Source organism: Erpetoichthys calabaricus, chromosome 14, assembly GCF_900747795.2.
Source record: "Erpetoichthys calabaricus chromosome 14, fErpCal1.3, whole genome shotgun sequence".
Lineage (NCBI taxonomy): Eukaryota > Metazoa > Chordata > Cladistia > Polypteriformes > Polypteridae > Erpetoichthys > Erpetoichthys calabaricus.
In genome coordinates this window covers 42,184,509-42,205,481 of record NC_041407.2, presented here as the reverse complement: position 1 = coordinate 42,205,481, position 20,973 = coordinate 42,184,509, and the positions used below count along the sequence as shown (strand labels likewise).

Genomic DNA, 20,973 nt, shown 5'->3' with positions numbered 1-20,973 from the left:
GTCAGCAAAGTCAAGATCCGTGAATCTTTCTTCACCATCAGATGCCCCACAGCCCTGGACCCCACGACCTTGCCCAACACCCAGTCCATACAAGCATTGAACAGAGTTGGAGCAAGAACACACCTCTGATGAACCCCAGAATCAACTGGGAAAAACGCAAAGGTCCTGCCTTCACTCTGCACAGCACTCACAGTACCAGTGTACAGGCCGGCCATGATATCCAGCAAGCTCGAGGGGATCCCGCGAACCCTCAGAATGTCCCACAGGGCAGCTCGATCAACTGAGTTAAACGCTTTACGAAAATCGACGAAGGCTGCAAAGAAACTCTGCTGATATTCGCGTTTGTGCACCATGAGAACCCTCAGTGCCAGGATGTTGTCGATGGTAGACTTCTTAGGCGTAAAACCAGACTGTTCCGGTCGCTGGTAGGTGAGCAAGTGATCACAGATCCTATTGATGACAACCCTAGCAAGGACCTTACCTGGCACTGAGAGCAGTATTATTCCTCTGTTGTTGCTGCAATCCAGGCGATCACCCTTCCTTTTCCAGATAGGGATGACAAGTCCCATTTTCCAGTCAGTTGGGATGATGCCAGTCTCCCAAATGGAAGCAAAAATTGCTTGCAGTGCCAGGAGGACAGCCTTACCACCAGCCTGGAGAATTCACCCCGGATACCACAGATCCCTACAGCCTTTCCTCCCCTTAGCTTTTTCACCACCTGTGCAATCTCAGTGAGATTGGGTGGTTCACAGCTAATTGGAGACCGACCAGACCAATAAAAGGTGTATCCACCTACAGAGATCTGGCCAGTCCCCGGTCTGCGCACCTCAGAGAGTGCTGCCACTGAAATGTGGAGTTTACGCAGCTCCTCCAACAGCAGAGGAAGATGATCATCTTGCTGGAGAAACAACATGTTCCATGCGCCCACCCATATGGGATGCCTCAATTTGGGGCCCAAGTGCAGCTGTGCAGTGGCCGATATCTCAGCACCACACCAGTTCTGATCCCCAACAGACCTGACCCTATTGGCACTCCAACGGTTTCGACTCTTCCGGGGATGGGGCTCCCAAGGGCTTTTCCCCATCCCCTTCATGATGCGAGCAGCCTTCCTGTGGGCGGCTGCAGCAGAGCTACTCCCACGGAGAGCAAAATGAGTCCTTTCTGTAGTCTCTGAGCTTTGGGAAGTTTTTTTTTTTTACGGTGGCTGGAGTGCCAATCCTGCCACCAACCCCCATGATTTCCCTGCAAGTTGGAGGACCGCTCGCAGGGCCAGATGCAGTTTAACGGCCTACCTAGGACGGACGTTCTCGGGCGGCACTGCATTAAAAACAGGCATGATTCATGGAAATCGCTGCATGGGCTCAGGAGCACTTCAGTTTGCCATGCCATCCACAAATGCAGGTTAAATCTCTATCATGCAACGAAGAAGCCATAAGTTAGCATGATCCAAAAACATTATCCTCTTCTCTGGCCCAAAGCACATTTAAAATGGACTTGTTTTGTGGTCAGACGAATTGAAATTTAAAATTCTTTTTAAAAACATGGATGCTAAATCCTCTGGACTAAGAGGAGAAGGACCATTCGGTTTGTGTTCAGTGCTCAATTCAAAAGCCTGCATCTCTGATGATATGGGGGTGCATTAGTGCCTATTAAGTTGGCAGCTTGCAGATTTGGAAGGGCACCATCAATTCTGAAAGGTGTATACAAGTTTTAGAGCAAAGTATGCTCCCATTCAAACAACATCTTTTTCAGGAAAGGACTTATGTGCATATTTCAGCACAACAATGCTAAACTGCATGCTGCTTCTATTACACCAGCATGGCTTTTTAGTAGAAGAGTCTTGTTGCTGAACTGGCCTGCCTACAGTACAGAACTTTCACCAATTGAAAACATTTGGTGCATCACGAAGTGAAAAATACAACAAAGACAACCCAGGACTGTTGAGCAGTTAAAATTCTATATCAGCCATGAATTGGACGACACGCCTCTCCCAAAAGTCCTGAAACCAGTCTCCTCAGTTCCTAGACGTTAACGGACTGTTGATAAAAGGAGACTTGATGCTACACAGTGATATACATGGCTCTGCCTCAACTTTTTTGAGACGTGTTGCTGCCAAATTCTAAATGACCTTATTCTTTTTTAAAAATGGTTCATTTTCTATGATTAAACATTTGATAACATTTTGTATGTTCTAGTATGAATAAAATAGGGATTTATGAGATTTGCAAATCATTGCATTCTGTTTTTATTTACATTTAACAGTGTCCAAGCTTTTTTTGAAATTGGGGTTGTAATACTTTACATTTACTTACATTAAATTTCTTCTGCCACAGTTCTGCCCAAGCCTGTATGCTGTTCAGGTACCTCTGTAATAATTCAGTGGATTCTTGATTATCTGCCAGTCCACCTAGCTAGCTAGCTTTCTTTGCGGCATTACCCTCTGATGCCTGTATCAGAGCCAATTTTGCACCATTCTTCTGACCTCTCACGTCTTTTAGTTTGATGCCCAACCTCTCAAATAAGACCTTATTGATTTTTTTCTGAAAGCCAAGATAAGTAATATTGTATGCACCACGTTGATTGTATCCTTTTGTTGCTTCCTCATAGAATTCCAGCATATTAGTAAAATACGACCTGTCTTTTCTGAACCCATGTGGACTATTCAATAAAACTCCTGTACTTTACATGTATTGTTCAGTCTTTCCTTAATAATTCTTTCCATTACTTTATCTGTGATGCATGTTAATCTTACTAGCCTATAGTTGCTTGGATCTGTCTGATCACCCTTTTTATTTAATGGGATCATTTTTGCCATTTTCAGTCCATTAGAATTTCCCCAATGTGCAGAGACTTCCTTTAAATATGTGATAGGGGTTTATATATACACTTTCTAACCTTCTTAAGACCTTGGGAATAAATATTATCTGGCCCTGGTGATTTGTTTGATTTTAGCCTATTTAATCTAAGCAGTATTTATCCTGCTACAATTTCCAAAACACTCAGTACCTTCTTAGTAGTCCCTGGGAGGTTTTCCACTTTCTAACATGTGAAGACCTCACAAGTTAAAAGCATCTGCTGTTTCACTGGCTGTATATTTTAATTCCCCTTTACTATACCTGATGCACTTCACATCCTTGAATATTCTTTCACTACTAACATACTGAAAGAATCTCTTTGGGTCACATTTCGCCTCATCTGCTAAGTTTTTCTCTAACTAACTTTTAATTTCCCTAATATCCTCCTTAATGGTTGTCCTCATGCTCTCGTACATCCTGCAATTCACATTACAGTTATTAGTCTTATATGCCTTATACAGTTTTTTTTCCTTTGCAGCTTCTTTTTCAACTCTTTGTTAACTCATTATGGATTTTTTTTAATTTCCTTTTAATTCCAAATTTTGGGATGTTCCTGTCCTGCATAATATGTAAAACTTTCTTAAACATGTTCCACTGCTTCTCGACTGCCAACACACATAAAAGCTTATCCCAGTCTATCTCCCTAGACTTTCCCATATCTGCGCAAAATTTGCTCTGTGAAAATTAAACTTAACAGTTTTGGTCTTTGCAGCTGCACTTTGCCAAAACACTGAAAATTGTAATGTATCATGGTCACTTGACCCTGGTGGTTCAATCACCTTCAGTTCTGTCCTGGTTATTACAAAATACTAAATCTAGATAGGCATCCCCTTGCGTTGGTGCTTTGACATAATGTGTTAAAAAAGCAGTCACTGATTACATCTCTGAAATCCTGTTCTTGTTCTCTGCTGTTTGCAAGGTTATCCCTTGTAAACTTGCTTTTATAATATTACTAGGGAGATGTGCTTTGAAATTTGCTCTTGATTAAAAAGGCTTATGACAGCCCAATTGGAGTTCGAGAGCAGGAGGAAAATGATTCTCTGTGTGAAAAACTCTTTGGGAAGATCTCCAAGCACTATATCTGGCAAAGACCAGGCATTGCTCATCACTTGCCTTATACCATCCTTATGGTGAAGCATAGTGTCGATAGCATCGTGCTACGGGGTGCTGAGGGAAGGATGAATGTAGCCAAATGCACAGAAGTCCTTGAAGAAATCCTTCTTCTGTGTTGACACAACCTCAAACTCAGGCTATGGTTCAACTGCCAGCATGACAGTGATCCAAAGCATTTTGCCAAGGCAATGCTGGAGTGGCTTTGAGACAAGTCTCTGACTGACCCTCAGTGGCCCACACAAAGGACAGACTTAAACTCAATAGAACATCTGTAAGAATACTTGGAGATGGCAGCTTACAGACACTTCTCATCCATTCTAACAAAGCTTTAGACAATCTTTCTGGAGAAATGAGCTAAATTGCCCAGTTCATGGAGTGCAAACATTTTAGAGACTTAACCAAGAAGACGCAAAGCTGTAATTGCTGCTAGTGGGGTTTCTATAAAGTACTGAATTAGAGGCCGACTTATATGAATGAGAGATTTCAGTTTTCAATTTTTAGTCAATTTCCAAACCTTTCTGAAAAAATGTTTTTACTTTGTAATTATAGGTTATTGAGTGTAGACTGCTGGATAGATATAGAGCATTTATCAATTTAAATCTGCAAAGCTTGCATATTGTAATCTTTTTAGTTAGCCAATAAAATGTGTCATTTTGCTTGGCTTTTCTCTCCAATCTGCAAACAATAAAGACTGTGAAGGTATCTGAAAACCTTTTAAATCCACTTTAACTCTGCTTTAACAGAGGCCTTTGTTATATCAAATTCCTGGCATGGTAACATGGTAGTCCCTCTTTATTATGTTTGAGGAAATGCAGAGTTATGTCTCAATCTAGATGCAGTCAGTTACTCTGCTCTCACTCAGAGGAATCAGTGGAGCAAGTGTAGAGACAAAGCATCTGTTTTTTTGTAATCAATTTGTTTGCCATTTAAACAAATGCATTAAATTTGAATCTGTTTCCACCACTCTCCCCACTAAAATACACTGGTCACTAATGACTAGCAACCAAGACACAGTAGAAGTAGAAACTGGTTATCTTCAAGTAACTTTGCTATTTAAGCAGCATAAAAGTACATTGTTAATAAATATATATATGAACAAACGTCAAAATATTAGGGTCTACTAGTCACTTGAATTTACTGCTAGGTTTTCAATGTGTAGATTTATGATTTTTTAACTTTTAAAGAATGACAGAAAAAAATAAGAATAATATTAATGAAGTGCAACATAGAGTAAAAAATAACAGCACAATGTGCAAGTATTGTATAAGAAAAAAGGCTGAAGATGTTTTAACAGTTCTCTTTCATTTGCATGGCTGACTTCACATTTTAAGGAGCATTTCTTCTGAAGTGTCTAAGGAACTATACAAAGCAACTCCTTTTTTGTACCTTAAATGTACAAAAAATAAGCTTTTGAGAAATAAAACAATTCACTGTTGTCTTTCAGGAAAAGTAAATGGTACAGTAAACTAAATCAATAGTCTTTTTACATTTTTTTTTCCTTTTCAGCATTCAGATACAAATAGTGATGGCAAATGAAAAAATGTACACAAACAGTAAATGAATAAATTTGCTTATTTTAACCATTTTTTCTTCAGGAGATGCTTAGTGACTGGGAGTCACAGAAACGATTTATCAAAGATATGAACCAGATGGGATCAGACCTGGAGGGCCTGATTGTTAAAATCATGTCATCTAGGAGACAGCTGAAACATGGTGAGCATCACTCTGCAGTTGCACAGATTTTTATTTTTTATGTAACATACGTGGGTGGCAAGATTGCATAACTTTCTGGTATTAACATTTACACACACTAAATGAAATCTAATTACTGTTAAAGAACATAGGGTTTTTTTAAAAAATGTGCTACATTGTACTTATTGATGAAGAAAATTTCCTCAATTATGGCAAGTGACAGTTTTTGTAGGCACTTTTGCTTGTTCTCACTGTCTCATCTGTCAATGCCTTGATTTGCTTAGATATGGTGCAACAGAAGGAGGCAACAGTGAACGACAATGTCAATGGAATCCATATCTGTAAAGGTGAGCCGTATTAATCATTCCCCACCCCACCCAATTTTCACTTCAGCAATTAAAATGAGCAGATTAAGTATTGAAATTTTCTTTCCAGTTACGTTAAGCTTAACATTAGAATCACTGAAGCTTATGACTTTTTTCGTTGTCCCTGACCTTCTTAAATTTTCCTGGCATGCTCCAAGAAGCTGGTAGCTCCTTATCACTGCACTAATAGCCTGCTTTTGTTTTACAGATATGTAGATTAGCAGAACGCAGCCTGCTAAGCACCCAACCCACACACATACATTGTCAGATGAAGGCATTGCCCTGCTGCAATCCTCACATCTGAAGTCTGTGTTGAAGTATTTATCTGCCAAAGAATAAAACTGAATAAAAAAATTGTTCAAGTGGAAGGATTTTTTTATTCAGGTTTATTCTTAGATTCTTGAATAAAAAAAACAACAAGACACCAAGAAGAAATTATTGAGCTGCGTTTGTGTGTCTGCTTTCATCCATTCAAGCACTAACTTTTACAAGTACCATACATTTACCTGAATGGAATGTACAGTAATGTGAAACTCCATGTACACTCCATGAAATGTTTTTCTTTTTTTTTTTTTTAAACATATATGAACATATCTTTCATTTAAACAGAATCTTTGGATAAAGGTAATGTGATTGAAAAAATAACATTGAAAATTTTACTTTCCAATAATGTATTCAGGACAAAATGAACAGATATGTTATTTCCATTTGTGGAATAACTTTAGTACCCACTCTTGTTATTGCCCTGTTTTATATATGGGAAATAATTTCCAATAACTGTCTACCAGTCTGTGACATTGACTGGGAGAATTTTTTTTCCACTCCTCTGTCTAGAGTTCTTTTAGTGATGCAATGTTTGAGGGATAACTTTTAAGCACAGTCTGTTTTGCCTCCTCCCATAACATCCCAATAGGATTGATATTCAGGGCTTGATTTGGCCATTCAAGAACCCTCAAGTTCTTTGTTTTTAGTCATTCCTTGGTGGGTTTAGTAGCATGTTTAGGGTCATTGTTATGTTGCAAGATCCAAAATCTTTTGGTTGAGCTTCAATGTTCTGACAAATGGTCTGACATTACCCTTAAGCACCCTCTGGTACAATGGACAATTCATAATGGATTCAATGAGGGAGAGCTCTCCAGCACCTGATGCCATAAGGCAGCCCCAAAACAAAATTTCCACCAGCATGCTTTATTATCTTTGGTTTTCACCAAACATGTCTTCTGGTACTATGGCCATATAAAGCTATCTACAGCTTGTCTTTGCAGAGCACATTGTTCCAGAAGTCCTGAGGCCTCATGTATAACGCCATGCGTAGAATTCACACTAAAACCTGGTGTACGGACAAAAACAGAAATGTGTGTACGCACAAAAAAATTCAAATGCATACATCTGTGTGTACGCCAACTTCCATGTGCTTCCACTACATAAATCTCGGTCAGTGTGAAATGTAACGCACATGCTTGCTGCTTAACCCCAACTCCTCCCAGAATTATGCCTGTTTGAATATACAAATCAATATACATAACCCCTTAAGCTCAGTGTTCTGTGAAAAGAGAATGGTAAAAGCACTGGAGGATAAAAGAAGAATTTCAGCAAATACCAAGTGGAGGTAAGGAAAAACGTACTATTTGTTGGTTTAAGCAGTGGTATAAACAACAAAAGGAAGTTGATCAGGTGACACAGAGTGGTGGAGAGATGCGAAAGTTCAAGTTCAGGAAGTCGCACACTGCCCGAGAGGAAGTGGTCAGATATCAAAGTCACTGTGAAAAGGCGAGTAGTAGCCCACCGTTTGAGTGTCATATGGAAGTGTATTAGGGTAGAGAGAAAAGAAAAAAAAATAGGGACACAGTGGGGAAAAAAAAGTTGGAAATGTCAACTTTAATCTTAAAATTTCCACTTTAATAATGTAGTTTATTTTGTCATAGAACATCATAAACTTCATCTTAAAATCGTTTAATTTACTAGTTTCTCAAATCCCATTGTAACTAAAGTAGCACGTTAAATGCTTCATATTCAATGTGTTCTTCTCTGTACTGTGTGTATTAATCACTACGTGCTTCTTAAACAGGCTTTCTCTTACACTGACAGGACACAGTATACTGTACATTACATTCATGATATTACAGCTTTCTGAACAATTTAAATATTAAGATGTATACTTGATATCATTTTCATGATGATAGGAGTTAACACTAGAATTACCAAAACCTACGAAAAAACTTGTAAATCCGGCCAACCTTAAATCCCTTCACACCTTTCCGTCAGTGTCTTTTGTCTTGTAAATGTGCCGATCAAGACAAGCAGCAAGCATCATACTATTCCATCCCCCCACCAACGCAGAATGGGCACAAAGTTCTCCCAGATCCAGCCTTGATTGATTATCTGGGAGTGAAGTGCTGGAGTTTTAGAATGGAAATAGAACTTTATTTGGAACACATGCATCTCATGTGTGTTCTGTTTCTACAATAATTTGTTTAAACACATTGTTAAAACAGAAACTTTTTCATATTTTAATAATAAATGACAAAATATAGACATAAACTATATAATGTGCGAAGCCTGAAGTCCAAAGATCAAATGAACACTTTCACAAAAAGTTCAAGTATAATGCAACAGCTTCCGTGGTGCAGTGGTAAGAATTGCTGACTTGTAATCAAGAGTCCCCCAGTTCGATCTTGACTGTCTCGTTTATTTACTGTTTTGAGTAGTGAGCTGCTCTTATTGTTAACATTATACAATAAAAACATACATTTGATTTGTGCCTGTAACAGCCGCTGTACATTTGTAGTACTTGTAAAAGTTAGTGTTTCTTTTTCACTTTAATTCTCTCAGTCACGATCATGATACATATTACCACACCCCCAAGGATCTGACGCTGTTAGTTTTTATTTGAAACTGGAAATAACACTAGATGTGAATGGTGTTTTGAGACAGCAGAACTGGGAATTCTCTGATCTGGGTGGATAAAAGCTGCCACACAAATGCTGGTGTATCTGCCTTATTCGTATCTCACTGTCACTTGATTTTTTTTTTTATTCAGTTTTATTGAGTGTTCCTGCTCACGCTGAATTAGTATGCACCTTATGGTCCATGATGTCAAAGCCGCACTGACAAAAAAAAAAACAGACATAGGTATATATGATATTTGGAATTATTCATTTTATTTTTAAACACCACCATGCACCAAAATGTGGAGACTGGGCAAGATCGAAAAAAAAAAACACACGGTCACTGATTACAACTGCAAGGTGGTATACAAATGAATATGAATAATATGAATAATGTTGCATCAGTGCCACAATGTTTTCCGAAATGTACTATTCAAGTCATAAAATGAATAATTCCAAATATCATATATACATACCTGTGTTTCTGTTTTTTGTCAGTGCGGCTTTGACATCATGGACCATAAGGCGCATACTAATTCAGCGTAAGCAGGAACACTCAATTAAACGGAATAAAAAAAAAAAAATCAAGTGACAATGAGATACGAATAAGGAAGATTCACCAACGTTTGTGTGTCAGCTTTTATCCCTCCAGATCAGAGAATTTCCAGTTCGATTGTCTCAAAACACCACTCACATCTACAGTTATTCCCAGTTTCAAATAAAAACTAACAGTGTCAGATCCCTTTGGGATAGTATGTATCGTGATTGTGAGTGAGAGAATAAAAGTGGAAAAAAAAAAAAAAAAAAAAGCTAACTTTTACAAGTACTATAAATTTACACCAGCTGTTACAGATGCAAATCAAATATATTGTGTTTTCATTATATAATGTTAACAATAAGAGCAGCTCACTACTCAAAACGGTAAATATACGAGGCAGTCAGGATCAAACCGGGGACTCTTGTTTACAAGTCAGCAATTCTTACCACTGTGCCACGGAAGCTGTTGCATCATCTTTGAACCTTTTGTGAAAGTGTTTGTTTGATTTTTGGACTTCAGGCTTTACACGTTACATAGTTTATGTCTACATTTTGTCAATTATTACTAAAATATGAAAAACGTTTCTGTTTTAACGATGTGTTTACACAGATTATTGTAGAAACGGAGCACACATGAAAGGCATAAGTTCCAAATAATGATATATTATTTCCATTCTAAAACTCCAGCACTTCACTCCCAGATAACCAATCAAGGCTGGAGCTGGGAGAACTTTGTGCCTGTTCTGCGGCGGTGGGGGAATGGAATAGCAGGCTTCTTGCTGCTTGTCTTGATCGGCACATTTACAGGACAAAAGACGCTGACGGAGAGGTGTGAAGGGATTTAAGGTGGGCCGGATTTATGAGTTTTTTCGTAGGCTTTGGTAATTCTAGTGTTATAGCATGCATTAAATATTGGGGCAAGGTGGAGCATTGTTAACAATGAGCTGGTGCCCCATTCAGAGATTGTTCCTGCCTCTTGCAAGATGCTTGCTTCGCCTTGCACGACCCTCAATGAAATAATTTATTGCAGCAATGCTGTCTTTTTCAAATGTAATAACCCCCAATTCTTGTCCATTCACCACAGAAAAAGCCCTGTAATAAATGTCAAGCCATCTGTAAGCTTAGAACACTGATTCTTCAAAATTGTTAAGGAACATTGAAATATCTTTGTAGTACATGTTTAATTATTCCATCCATCTATCCATCCAGGGTTGCGCCAGTCCCAGTAAGCATACAGCACGAAGCAGGAACAATCCCTGAACAGGGCATTAACTCATCTCTACCACTGCACCATCTTGCCCACATGTTTAATTATTAACAGTATACATTATTTAAATGAAGTTATAAATATATCTGTATAATGTAATATACTGTACATACTTTACTGCATTTCATCTTAAAAATTATATGAAGAGCTCCAAGAAATTTAAATCGACTTAGAATCTAGTCATCATCCTAAGTAAATAGTGCTTTCTTCTATTGAATTGAATTCCTTTATTGTTATTATATGGTAAAATGAGATTCAATATGCAAATCCTCCATAAACTTATTTTCCTATAAAATGATAAAATAACAGTAATAATAAAAATGATAAAAAACAATGAAAAATATACAATGTGAAAGCATAAGTATAATATACATGTACATCTATACATATTAATAAAAGGCAAAGCCCTCACTGACTCACTGACTGACTGACTGACTCACTCATCACTAATTCTCGAACTTCCAATGTAGGTGGAAAGCTGAAATTTGGCAGGCTCATTCCTTACAGCTTACTTACAAAAGTTAGGCAGGTTTCATTTCGAAATTCTACGCGTAATGGTCATAACTGGAACCTGTTTTTTGTCCATATACTCTAATGGAGGAGGCAGAGTCACGTATCGCGTCATCACGCCTCCTACGTAATCACGTGAACTAAAAACAAGGAAGAGATTTACAGCACGAGTCAAACGCGGGAACGAAGGTAAATGACGTTAATTTTTGAGTGTCTTTTAATACTGTGTAAGCATACATATTAACATGTGCAATTAAACGTGTGCATTTACGGGGTGATTTCTCAGGCTTAAAAGCTCGCCTTTTATCAAACGCGGGAACAAAGGTAAATGACGTTGTTCACTGTCTTTTAATACTGTGTAAGCATACATATTAACACATGTGCAATTAAACGTGTGCATTTACGGGGTGATTTCTCAGGCTTAAAAGCTCGCCTTTTACTAAAAAGGTAAATGCAAACTGTTTTCATTCTGAAGGGCACAAACCACGTTAGATTTCAGACGTTAAACGCGCAAAAATGTCGGTACACCAGATAAATAAGCGCAACATATTATCAGTTGTATTGTATGCTTACAATACATATAGAAATGTGTTAATCGTTAACTAATATTATGGGATGGTGTTTTTCGACTCGCGCCTTGATTTAAACGATTGCATTTCTTGGTGGGTTTGCGTACCTTATTGTCAATATCTTTACATCTCTTTTTAAGACTTAATTTAAAAAGGTTTTCTTTTCTTCTTAATTAAAATTTAAAAGCAATACTTCACCGCTGCGAAGCCCCTCTAGCGCTGACGTCCGAGGTTCGATTACCGTAAGCGAGTGCAGTGAGTGTGTACACCTGATGAGCCAAGAATAAGGGGGAAAGACGTGTCGCGTACTCTTTGCATAATTTGACAGTAAACTATTTTCAATCATTCTATGATCTGCTTCTCACAACTGAAGGCACCGTGGCTGATGTTACCTCACTTGCCGGCCAACCATAAGCGTTACCTGGTAGGTAACCAGCCACTCACTTCACTCCCTTACGGGAATCGAACCTCTGAGGTTTTCTTTTCTTCTTAATTAAAATTTAAAAGCAATACTTCACCACTGCTAAGCCCCTCTAGCGCTGACGTCCGAGGTTCGATTACCGTAAGCAAGTGCAGTGAGTGTGTACGCCTGATGAGCCAAGAATAAGGGGGAAAGACGTGTCGCGTACTCTTTGCATTATTTGACAGTAAACTATTTTCAACCATTCTATGATCTGCTTCTCACAACTGAAGGCACCGTGGCTGATGTTACCTCACTTGCTGGCCAACCATAAGTGTTACCTGGTAGGTAACCAGCCACTCACTTCACTCCCTTACGGGAATCGAACCTCGGACGTCAGCGCTACAGGCAAAGCCCCTAAAATTGCGCCACGGCGTGTGGTTCATTTATTTGACAACATGTAGATCGGGGTAATTACATTCCACGCCACGGCGTGTGGTTCGTTTATTTGACAACATGTAGATCGGGGTAATTACATTCACGGCATTCGTAGTCTGATTCACAATCTGATTGTATGGGTGGTTACCTACCAGGTAACGCTTATAGTTGGCCAGCAAGTCAGGTCGAAGTGATCACTCGAGTGAAGGCAGCTTCACAAAAAAACAGATCCTTAACAAACTGTTATTAGTATATTTTCCCTCAATTTAAAAAGGTTTTCTTTTCTTCTTAATAAAAGTTTAAAAGCGGTACTTCGCCGGTGCGAAGCGCGTGGATTTGACCGACTGACACATACAGACATATTCATGAGTGCAGGTACTTTGGAAAGAAAGCACCGTGTAAACCTAAAGTTTAAATTAAGTTCATAGACCTACAAAAGGTTGCCATTCATTTGAGGCAAGATTGCTTTTCTTCTGTACAACTATACGTTGCATTCTCAAGAGTGTGCTTGCACGGCTTCGGATATAGATATATATATATATATGTATGTATGTCTATATATAAATATGTAAGCTTATAAGTACTGCCTTACTTCTCTTTAAGAAAGGAAGATGTAATGATACTTGATTTAAACGATTCCATGTCTTCCTGGGTTTGCTTAGCTTATTGTCAATATCTTTACACGTTTTTTTAAGACTTATTGACTGAAACGGGCTTTCACGAAAAAAGTTAGGGCTTTGCTACAGGATACACCCTCCACAAGTTAAGCAAGTAAAAATAAAATATATATTTCTGTTTTATTTAAACCTTTTAAGTTCGTCTGCATAGCCCCATTTGGCTGTTTTATTTTTTTTTTTCTTTCTTCAGTAATATTTAATCTCCTTAAAGAAAAAGAACATATCCATTTTACTTTTTTTGTATCTTTTTAGTAATATTTTAGTGTAAAAGGATAACCAGTATTTAAACCTTTTATGTTACTTTATAAATTTATTTTACACAATGTTGAAAAATTAATAAGAAAGCTACATATTTTGGGAGCTGCTGCTTTAATTTTCAATGAAATGAAAAAAGCTCTCCAAGAGAAAACGTCAATGAAGACGAGAGAAACCCTCATTTATAAAAGTTTGCTGCAGATGACTTAACTGAAAATAAATGAATAGTTCCTATGTGTATAATACATATTTATCTATTTTACTTATGCCTTTATTCCAGCAACTTGCAACATCTGAGGTACAATTTGTTACATTACTTTTGTTTTTTGCAGCACAGGCAGGTGAAGTGACTTCCTCAGGGTCACACAGTGGTGTCAGTACCAGGATTTGAACTGACAAGCTCCGGGTTTGCTGAAATATTACTGAAGAAAGAAAAAAAACAACAACGGGCAAATGGGGCTATGCATACAAATGTCCATCCATCCATTATCCAACCCGCTATATCCTAAATACAGGAGCCAACTCCTGCCAACACAACAAGGTGCCAGCCCACCGCAGGGCGCACACACACACCCACACACCAGGGACAATTTAGAATCGCCAATGCACCTAACCTGCATGTCTTTGGACTGTGGGAGGAAACCGGAGTACTCGGAGGAAACCCAGACAGACACGGGAAGAACATTCAAACTCCACGCAGGGAAGCGAACCCGGGTCTCCTAACTGGCACCTTTCACTGCGCCACCATGCCGCCCGCATACAAACTTAAAAGGTTTAAATAAAACAGAAATATATACCTTTATTTTTACTTCCTTAACTTGTGGAGGGTGTATCCTGTAGCAAAGCCCGAAGTTTTTTCATGAAAGCCCCTTTCAGTCAATAAGCATTAAAAACAGGTGTAAAGCTAAACTTGCAGCACCACTATTCAATTACACTTGCCTAACGCCTCTCCTAAGGGGACATACTGTGGGATCTGGGCATCCGTCAAAGCACCAATCACAGGCCCGATTAGAAAGCGGGAAGCTATGATTTGTCGCCTCCCTCCCATGTAACAATCACAGCCCGTGTTACAATGCACTATGTATATATGTATATGTGTGTGTTTATGTATGTGCGTATATGTATGTGTATATATATATGTTGATATGTGTATATATATATATATGTATATATATATATGTGGATGTGTATATATATATATATATATATATATATATATATATATATATATATATATATATGTATATATATATATATATATATATATGTATATATATGTTTACATAACCTCTTTAACACACTACTTCTCCGCTGCGAAGCGCGGGTATTTTGCTAGTATAGTATAGATAGTGAAAATGGTTCATAAAGTGGCTCACGTTGTGCAATATCACAACTGTAGTGCAAGTTTGCAGTAAGGTAATTATACTTCTAAGTACAAACAGTTCTACCAGGAGCACTTGATGAAATGATTGAGTCCATTTAGAGCTCTTGGAATGAAACTGTCCTACAGGAAAGGCTCTGAAGCGTTTGCCATATGGGAGCATGTGTGCATGATAATCTTATTTTCGATCAGCTGATTCCACACTCACATTGAGGTTTTGACATTGATACATTGAGGTAAAATAGTCTGAGTGGCGCACTGAGAGTAACAACACTAAAGCAGCTATGGTATTTGGAATAGTTTGACCGTTCCGTGGACCATTATATTATTACAGGTTGATTACAATCAGATGCCTTAAACTAATAAATGATATGCAGTTAATTTCAGTGTATTTGATAAAACCACGTCAGGGATGTGAATCTAAAAAAAATGAAGGGAAATCACACAGGAACAGTATCACTGCTTTGATGCTGGTTGCCCCCAGTTTGCAAAACTGAGTCGAAAACTTGCGTACACAGTGGATCGAGCTGCCGTGAGAATATGCGTGGCTTTACTCTAAGTTTAGTTTTTATACATCGCAAGGTGAGTGTGGAAACGGGTGAGCGCAACATTTTTGTGCATACGCACCATTTTTACATGAAGCCCCTGGTCTTTGCCTAGGTCACGGGCAAACTTTAATCTTTCCCTGATGTTCTTTCTAGGCAGCAAAGTTTTCTTCCTGTCACGCCTTCCATATATCGTACTAATTTGTTCAGTCTCTTTCAGGTAGACTCATGCACTTTAACATCAACAGTGACAAGAACTACCTGTAGGTTCTGTGGTGAAATTCTGTAGTTCTTAGAGACTTCTTTCAGCATCTTACTCTATGCTTTCAGGTTGAACTTGCTGGGATGGCCTGGTCTGACCAAGTTTGTAGTTGTTTGAAATGTTCTCCACTTATAGATCATCTTCTGGTCAAGGGGAATGGTTGATTTCCTGTTGTTTGGAGAACTTTTTAAATCCCTTCCTAGACTTGTATGCTTTTGTAACCTTATTTCTTAATGCCCCAGAGTGCTCCTTCAGTCTAGGCATGGTGATGAAACATGCTTAGACAACAAAGAGAAAGCGAAACTACGGTAAATCTTTGAAGTGTAAATAAGACAGGTTCAGATAAGATCCTTTTTAATGATGTTCTAATCATCTGAACCTGAACTGGTGCACCTGATTCTAATTTTATGTATTTGATGTAGAGATTTTAAGAGTACAGTATACTTACTTTTTCCACATGCAAAATTTGCATTTATGTATAAATGCTTTAAATTTTACAGTGGACAACATGTAGTACTAGGGTGTTGTACCCTGTTAGCCATTGTGAATGTAGTGAGCTCTCAAGCAAAATGACATCTTTTATTGGCTAAATAAAAAGATTGCAATATGAAAGCTTTCGAGGAAACTCGGGCCCCTTCTTCAGGCAAGATGCTTAAATGAACAAAATGTAAATGTGATGTGATGCTTACTATATTACATTACCTTTATCTAAAAGAAAATCAAATCTTGATATGAATCTTAATACTTGGAAGTGGGGTAGTAATTGTCAGTCTTTCACTTTTCTCTTCAGTTTCCTTCCAAATATTTTATTAAAGCACATAGTTCACGATGAGTACACACAAGTGTTAATGGAAAGAAGTTAAATGGAGAACTGCTGGTTCCTTTGTCATTTGCATCCTATTGCTAACAAGGATTAATTAAATTAAGAGCAGCTGAAAGAAGCCGAAGAATGCAGCTGTTAAGGACTAAAATAAGCTATTAAGGGTAGGGGTTCTTGAACGTAAGACAACTAAAGTGGAGCATAAAAATGAAGCTTCAGCAATAAGTGCTTCAACAGCAATAATAGACTTCTCATTAAGAAATTGGGTTGGAGAGTTTGCAGATTTGTGCTTTAGAAGATCCAATTAAGTAGTTTGAAAATTAGACCCATGGATGATTTTGCAAGCTTGAGTAGCCACCCCATTTATAATCAGTGTGCATTTAGACTGTAAAAAAAAGGTTGTATCTTTGTTCACCAAAGGAGGTAGAAATTTCAGCAACTGACATCTATGATCTGCAACTACAATTTATGATGCATGTGGTTGTAATTAATTGTTCAGTAAAAGTTAAGTTTTAAAGTCTGATTTTGATGTCCTAATTTCAGTATTATTATAAAAATAATAGTTGCTGTTATTATTATGATGTTACATAGTAATATCTAGCTATCAGATCATTTAAATTGAATTTTTTCTTCTTTTTCTTTCGCCTTGGTGAACGTCTGGACATGGTTGGCTGTTGGCCAGTACTTTTCTGTGGGTGTCACTGGGTGTCTGGCATCTTGCACTACCACTTTTCAGACTGTCTGATCTAGAGCAAGAGTGGGCAAACTATTATGGTGATGGTTGAGTTGTTAATAACAATGTATGCAGTGTGTTATGTATAAAGTTTAGGTGTGACTGTGGACCCAGGTGTAGTGTAGTATATTAATTGTGAGATTATTTGCTCCAAGAGCTTTGTTTAATTACAATGCTTTGTATTAAAAGCTATTAAGAGCAATGCTTAAACACCAATAAGAGTGCAATTTTTAAGTAAAGTGATTACATTACGATACTGTTCTGATTATGAACATGAAAATCCTTACTTCTGTTCAAACTGTTAACATCAAATGAGATAATGGTTGCTGTAACAATTAATTCATTGCAAAGATAAGTATCAATTAATACAGTATGCTTGCTTTTAATAATGTAGTTGCTTTTAATTTTCACTTGTGTGAAGACCTACTCTCAACTGCATATGCCACCTTGCAGTCGTGGAAATAAAGCTTGAGTAATGTACAGTTGGTAGAAATTAATCATGGAAACTTTGGTAAACTTATTGTTTCGTTCACAACTGCACTGGAATTTAGTTACTTTTAGCGGTAAGACATCTGGAACATCTTTCACATTAACTGCAAAAGGAGATGAAAAGGGATTAAAAAATTTCAAAATCAGTCTCATCATGCCTAAGTTCCTGATAGTGAAATTCAAATTCACAAAGAAGAATGATAACCTGAGCTGCATATTTGACAAAGTCCTTACTTCTCTCTGAACAATGATCCTGTTAAATTGTAAAAATAAAAAGATTTTTGCTTATAGCAGCTGACTATTGCAAAGTTTGAAAAACTGAAAAGATAAATTAACAGCGCTACACCAGAATTAAAATGATCTCACCTGAAAAGTGTAGCCATCCACTTCTGACTCAGTGAAAAAGTTGAGATATCACTTCCAATAAATGCGTTTTACTCCTATTATCACACACAGCTTGAAGTGCAGGAATAACCCATTTTGTTCAATCTGCTACTGGAAAACTGTTTAACTTCATTCTTTGAAATTTGTAAATGGTGCTCTTTATACTGATTTGTTTGGAGTCACACCCAAAATTCTGCCTTCAGGAGTGCAGCTGTCAACCAGAATCAATCGCTGGTGAAATCAGCCATGCACAAATTCATTTTCTTTAAAAATTGCACAAGCAAGACAAAGGCAAGCAAGTAAGCCGTTCAAAACATACTGTATATACTTCAGTACCTACATACCCTTTTCATATGGTAAAAACTTGGTTTATGGAAATATTTGTGGGTGGCACCATATGCCATAGTTTGCTGATCCATTATTTAGAGCCACTTGTCTTGCATCCACTACCATGAATCACTAGATACTCAAGTCTTCTTTAAATTGTATTATCTATATTGTCTATGGGTGGTTCTCTGTATCTTCCACTTCATCGGTTGTTGGCTGCAGGGGATTTTGTATGGATAGTGAAGCATTTGTGTTTGTATCTTGGCTTTGACTATATTGGTTGTTTATTATACCGCTTCCTGATGGTTTCATCCTGAATTTCTTACTGTGTAGATCAGAGTGCAGTAGCTAGCTACAGATGCTTATTTGTGCCACTTGAAAAAAAGGAAAACAATTAATTGACATATTTCACAAATTATTTTGTCATTATATTGCAATGATACCAGGTGCTTATTTGCACCTGGTATCATTGCAGTGATAGATTAAGCATATATGTAGCATGCAATCAATGCTATCAATTAAGATGACGTTATTCGCATGCATTTGGTTTTAATTAGATTACTTAACACTGAAAATGTAACCATGGGCAGAGGAATAGTGAACAACTAGTGTTTCATCTCACGCAACGCCATGATCTGAGGTTTGATTGCTAAACCAAATCAATTGTTCTACTTTACAAAGGCTGAGTGGTATTATTGGTATAATTATGTTGGGGCAATAGCACATTTTCCAGTGTGCATGCAGACTTCTTTGATGTAAACATTAACCTGCCTAATTATATCTGTCCCTGTTTTGCTAATGACTATCAAAACATGTAAGTTCCTGCACCTTTCACACTTGGCACTTGATCATTGTTATTCATCATCTGATAAAAAAAAACTGTATTTATTGTAAGTAAATTTAAGGCATTGCAAAATCCGCTGCTCAGAAAAAATCTATTGGCTATAAACTGCCTAAGTTGAACTGGCAACACTTCAAGTTTATGATTAAATAGTTTTGAGGTGGAAAAGGACAAACCGGAATAATATGGAAAGAATATGCAGTGTAAAAGTATTCAAACCAACACAGAGAAAGAGGGTTGGTGGCAGCCGTCCGAATAGTTGAAATTGGCTGCCAAAAGCAAAGGTTGTGATTCAAAGTTTTATAGACTTCAGTTCAGAACAAGAACAGTCAGACAGGAAGTCATGCAGGGGAAGTGACATCATCAGGGCTGGAAACGGAAGTGACATCCTCAGGGCCGGAATGGAAGTGATGTCTTTGGGGTCGAAACTGGAAGTGACATCATCGGCCCCAGATCCAGAAGTGATGTTAATGAATCCAGATGAAATTTCCCATGGTCAGTCTGCCAATGAAAAAGAGAAACAATCAGTGCACCCTTCCATCCCCTGGTCTGGCGTAGAAGGTACATAAAGAAGAAGCTTTCGATATGGAATTCAAAATATTTACAATAAATAATTTGAATCTGGAAAAAAATTCTTAATCATCCAATTGTAGTGGAGAAGTTGACACGTTTAAAAGTAATCAATTGAAATAATGGGAAAACTTGACTTGTCAAATAAGCTTCATAGACTGAGTGTTCTTCTTTCGTTTGTAATACTTATGTATTCAATTTGTCAATAATGTTAAATATCAAATGTAACCCTGTCTTATTTGTCATTTAAACTTGTCTTTTTCCATTTTGCACAGCATGATACACACAAATTTTAGTGTAATTTACATTTAGAATTCCCTAAATAAAACATAAAATAGTATACTGTTATTGCACCCTAAAATAATACTTTGTTGCCCAAAATAGAATCAATACCTAGGTTTCATTAATACTGTATAAGAAAAAACAACTTACAAATCTAGCTATGCAGTTTTATGCCTTAAATAAGATAATTATTTTTTTCATTATATAATACATACTGCTAGTTGAAGCAATTATTTAATGCTATTTCTGTCTGTTATGAGTCAAAAGGTCTTTTTTGCACTTAAGTCTATGGCTTGATGACTGCTTTTGGGATGTTGAGTAACTTCAGGGACAAAGGCTTTCATTAGCCTCAGCATTTAATTTTAGGTGTAGAAGGTTTTTTGATCTATTGTATGCTAATGTGAAGAATGCATATTAATTAAATTCTCTTATTTCCATAAATTCTTTTATTTCCTCCTTACTTTCAGATATGACACAGACACAGTGTGAAATGTCCGAAGTGAACAGTGCTTATAAGAGCCTAGGAGTGTCGCTAAAGGAAAGGCTGGATCACTTTTCATCGTCACTTAGCCAAAGACAACACATTGAACAGGAGGCAGCCTCAGTTACACACTTTCTGGAGATAAAAGAGCAGAGTATACTTGTACAAAGGCAACAGGGTATTTCTCCAAGCAAGCAGCTGGCTCTTCAACGGCAGGCTGAGCAAAATAAGGTACATATAGTTAGCATCAAAGTTTGTATTAACTTCATATTTTATGTACTTATCAAATATA

At 37.5% G+C, this 20,973-nt stretch overlaps 1 protein-coding gene across 7 annotated transcripts in view; it reads left to right on the top strand.

Annotated features, from left to right (window-relative positions):
* Positions 1 to 20,973, top strand: part of macf1a (microtubule actin crosslinking factor 1a) — a 976,441-nt gene that overhangs the window by 639,325 nt on the left and 316,143 nt on the right. For 6 of the 7 annotated variants that reach the window (XM_051936317.1, XM_051936315.1, XM_051936313.1 and 3 more), the window contains 3 exons: positions 5,564 to 5,681; positions 5,945 to 6,007; positions 20,668 to 20,912. In XM_051936317.1, the coding sequence (XP_051792277.1) occupies positions 5,564 to 5,681; positions 5,945 to 6,007; positions 20,668 to 20,912 (426 nt within the window). The remainder of the gene's footprint in view (positions 1 to 5,563; positions 5,682 to 5,944; positions 6,008 to 20,667; positions 20,913 to 20,973) is intronic. The other variant, XM_051936316.1, reaches the window with a different exon arrangement.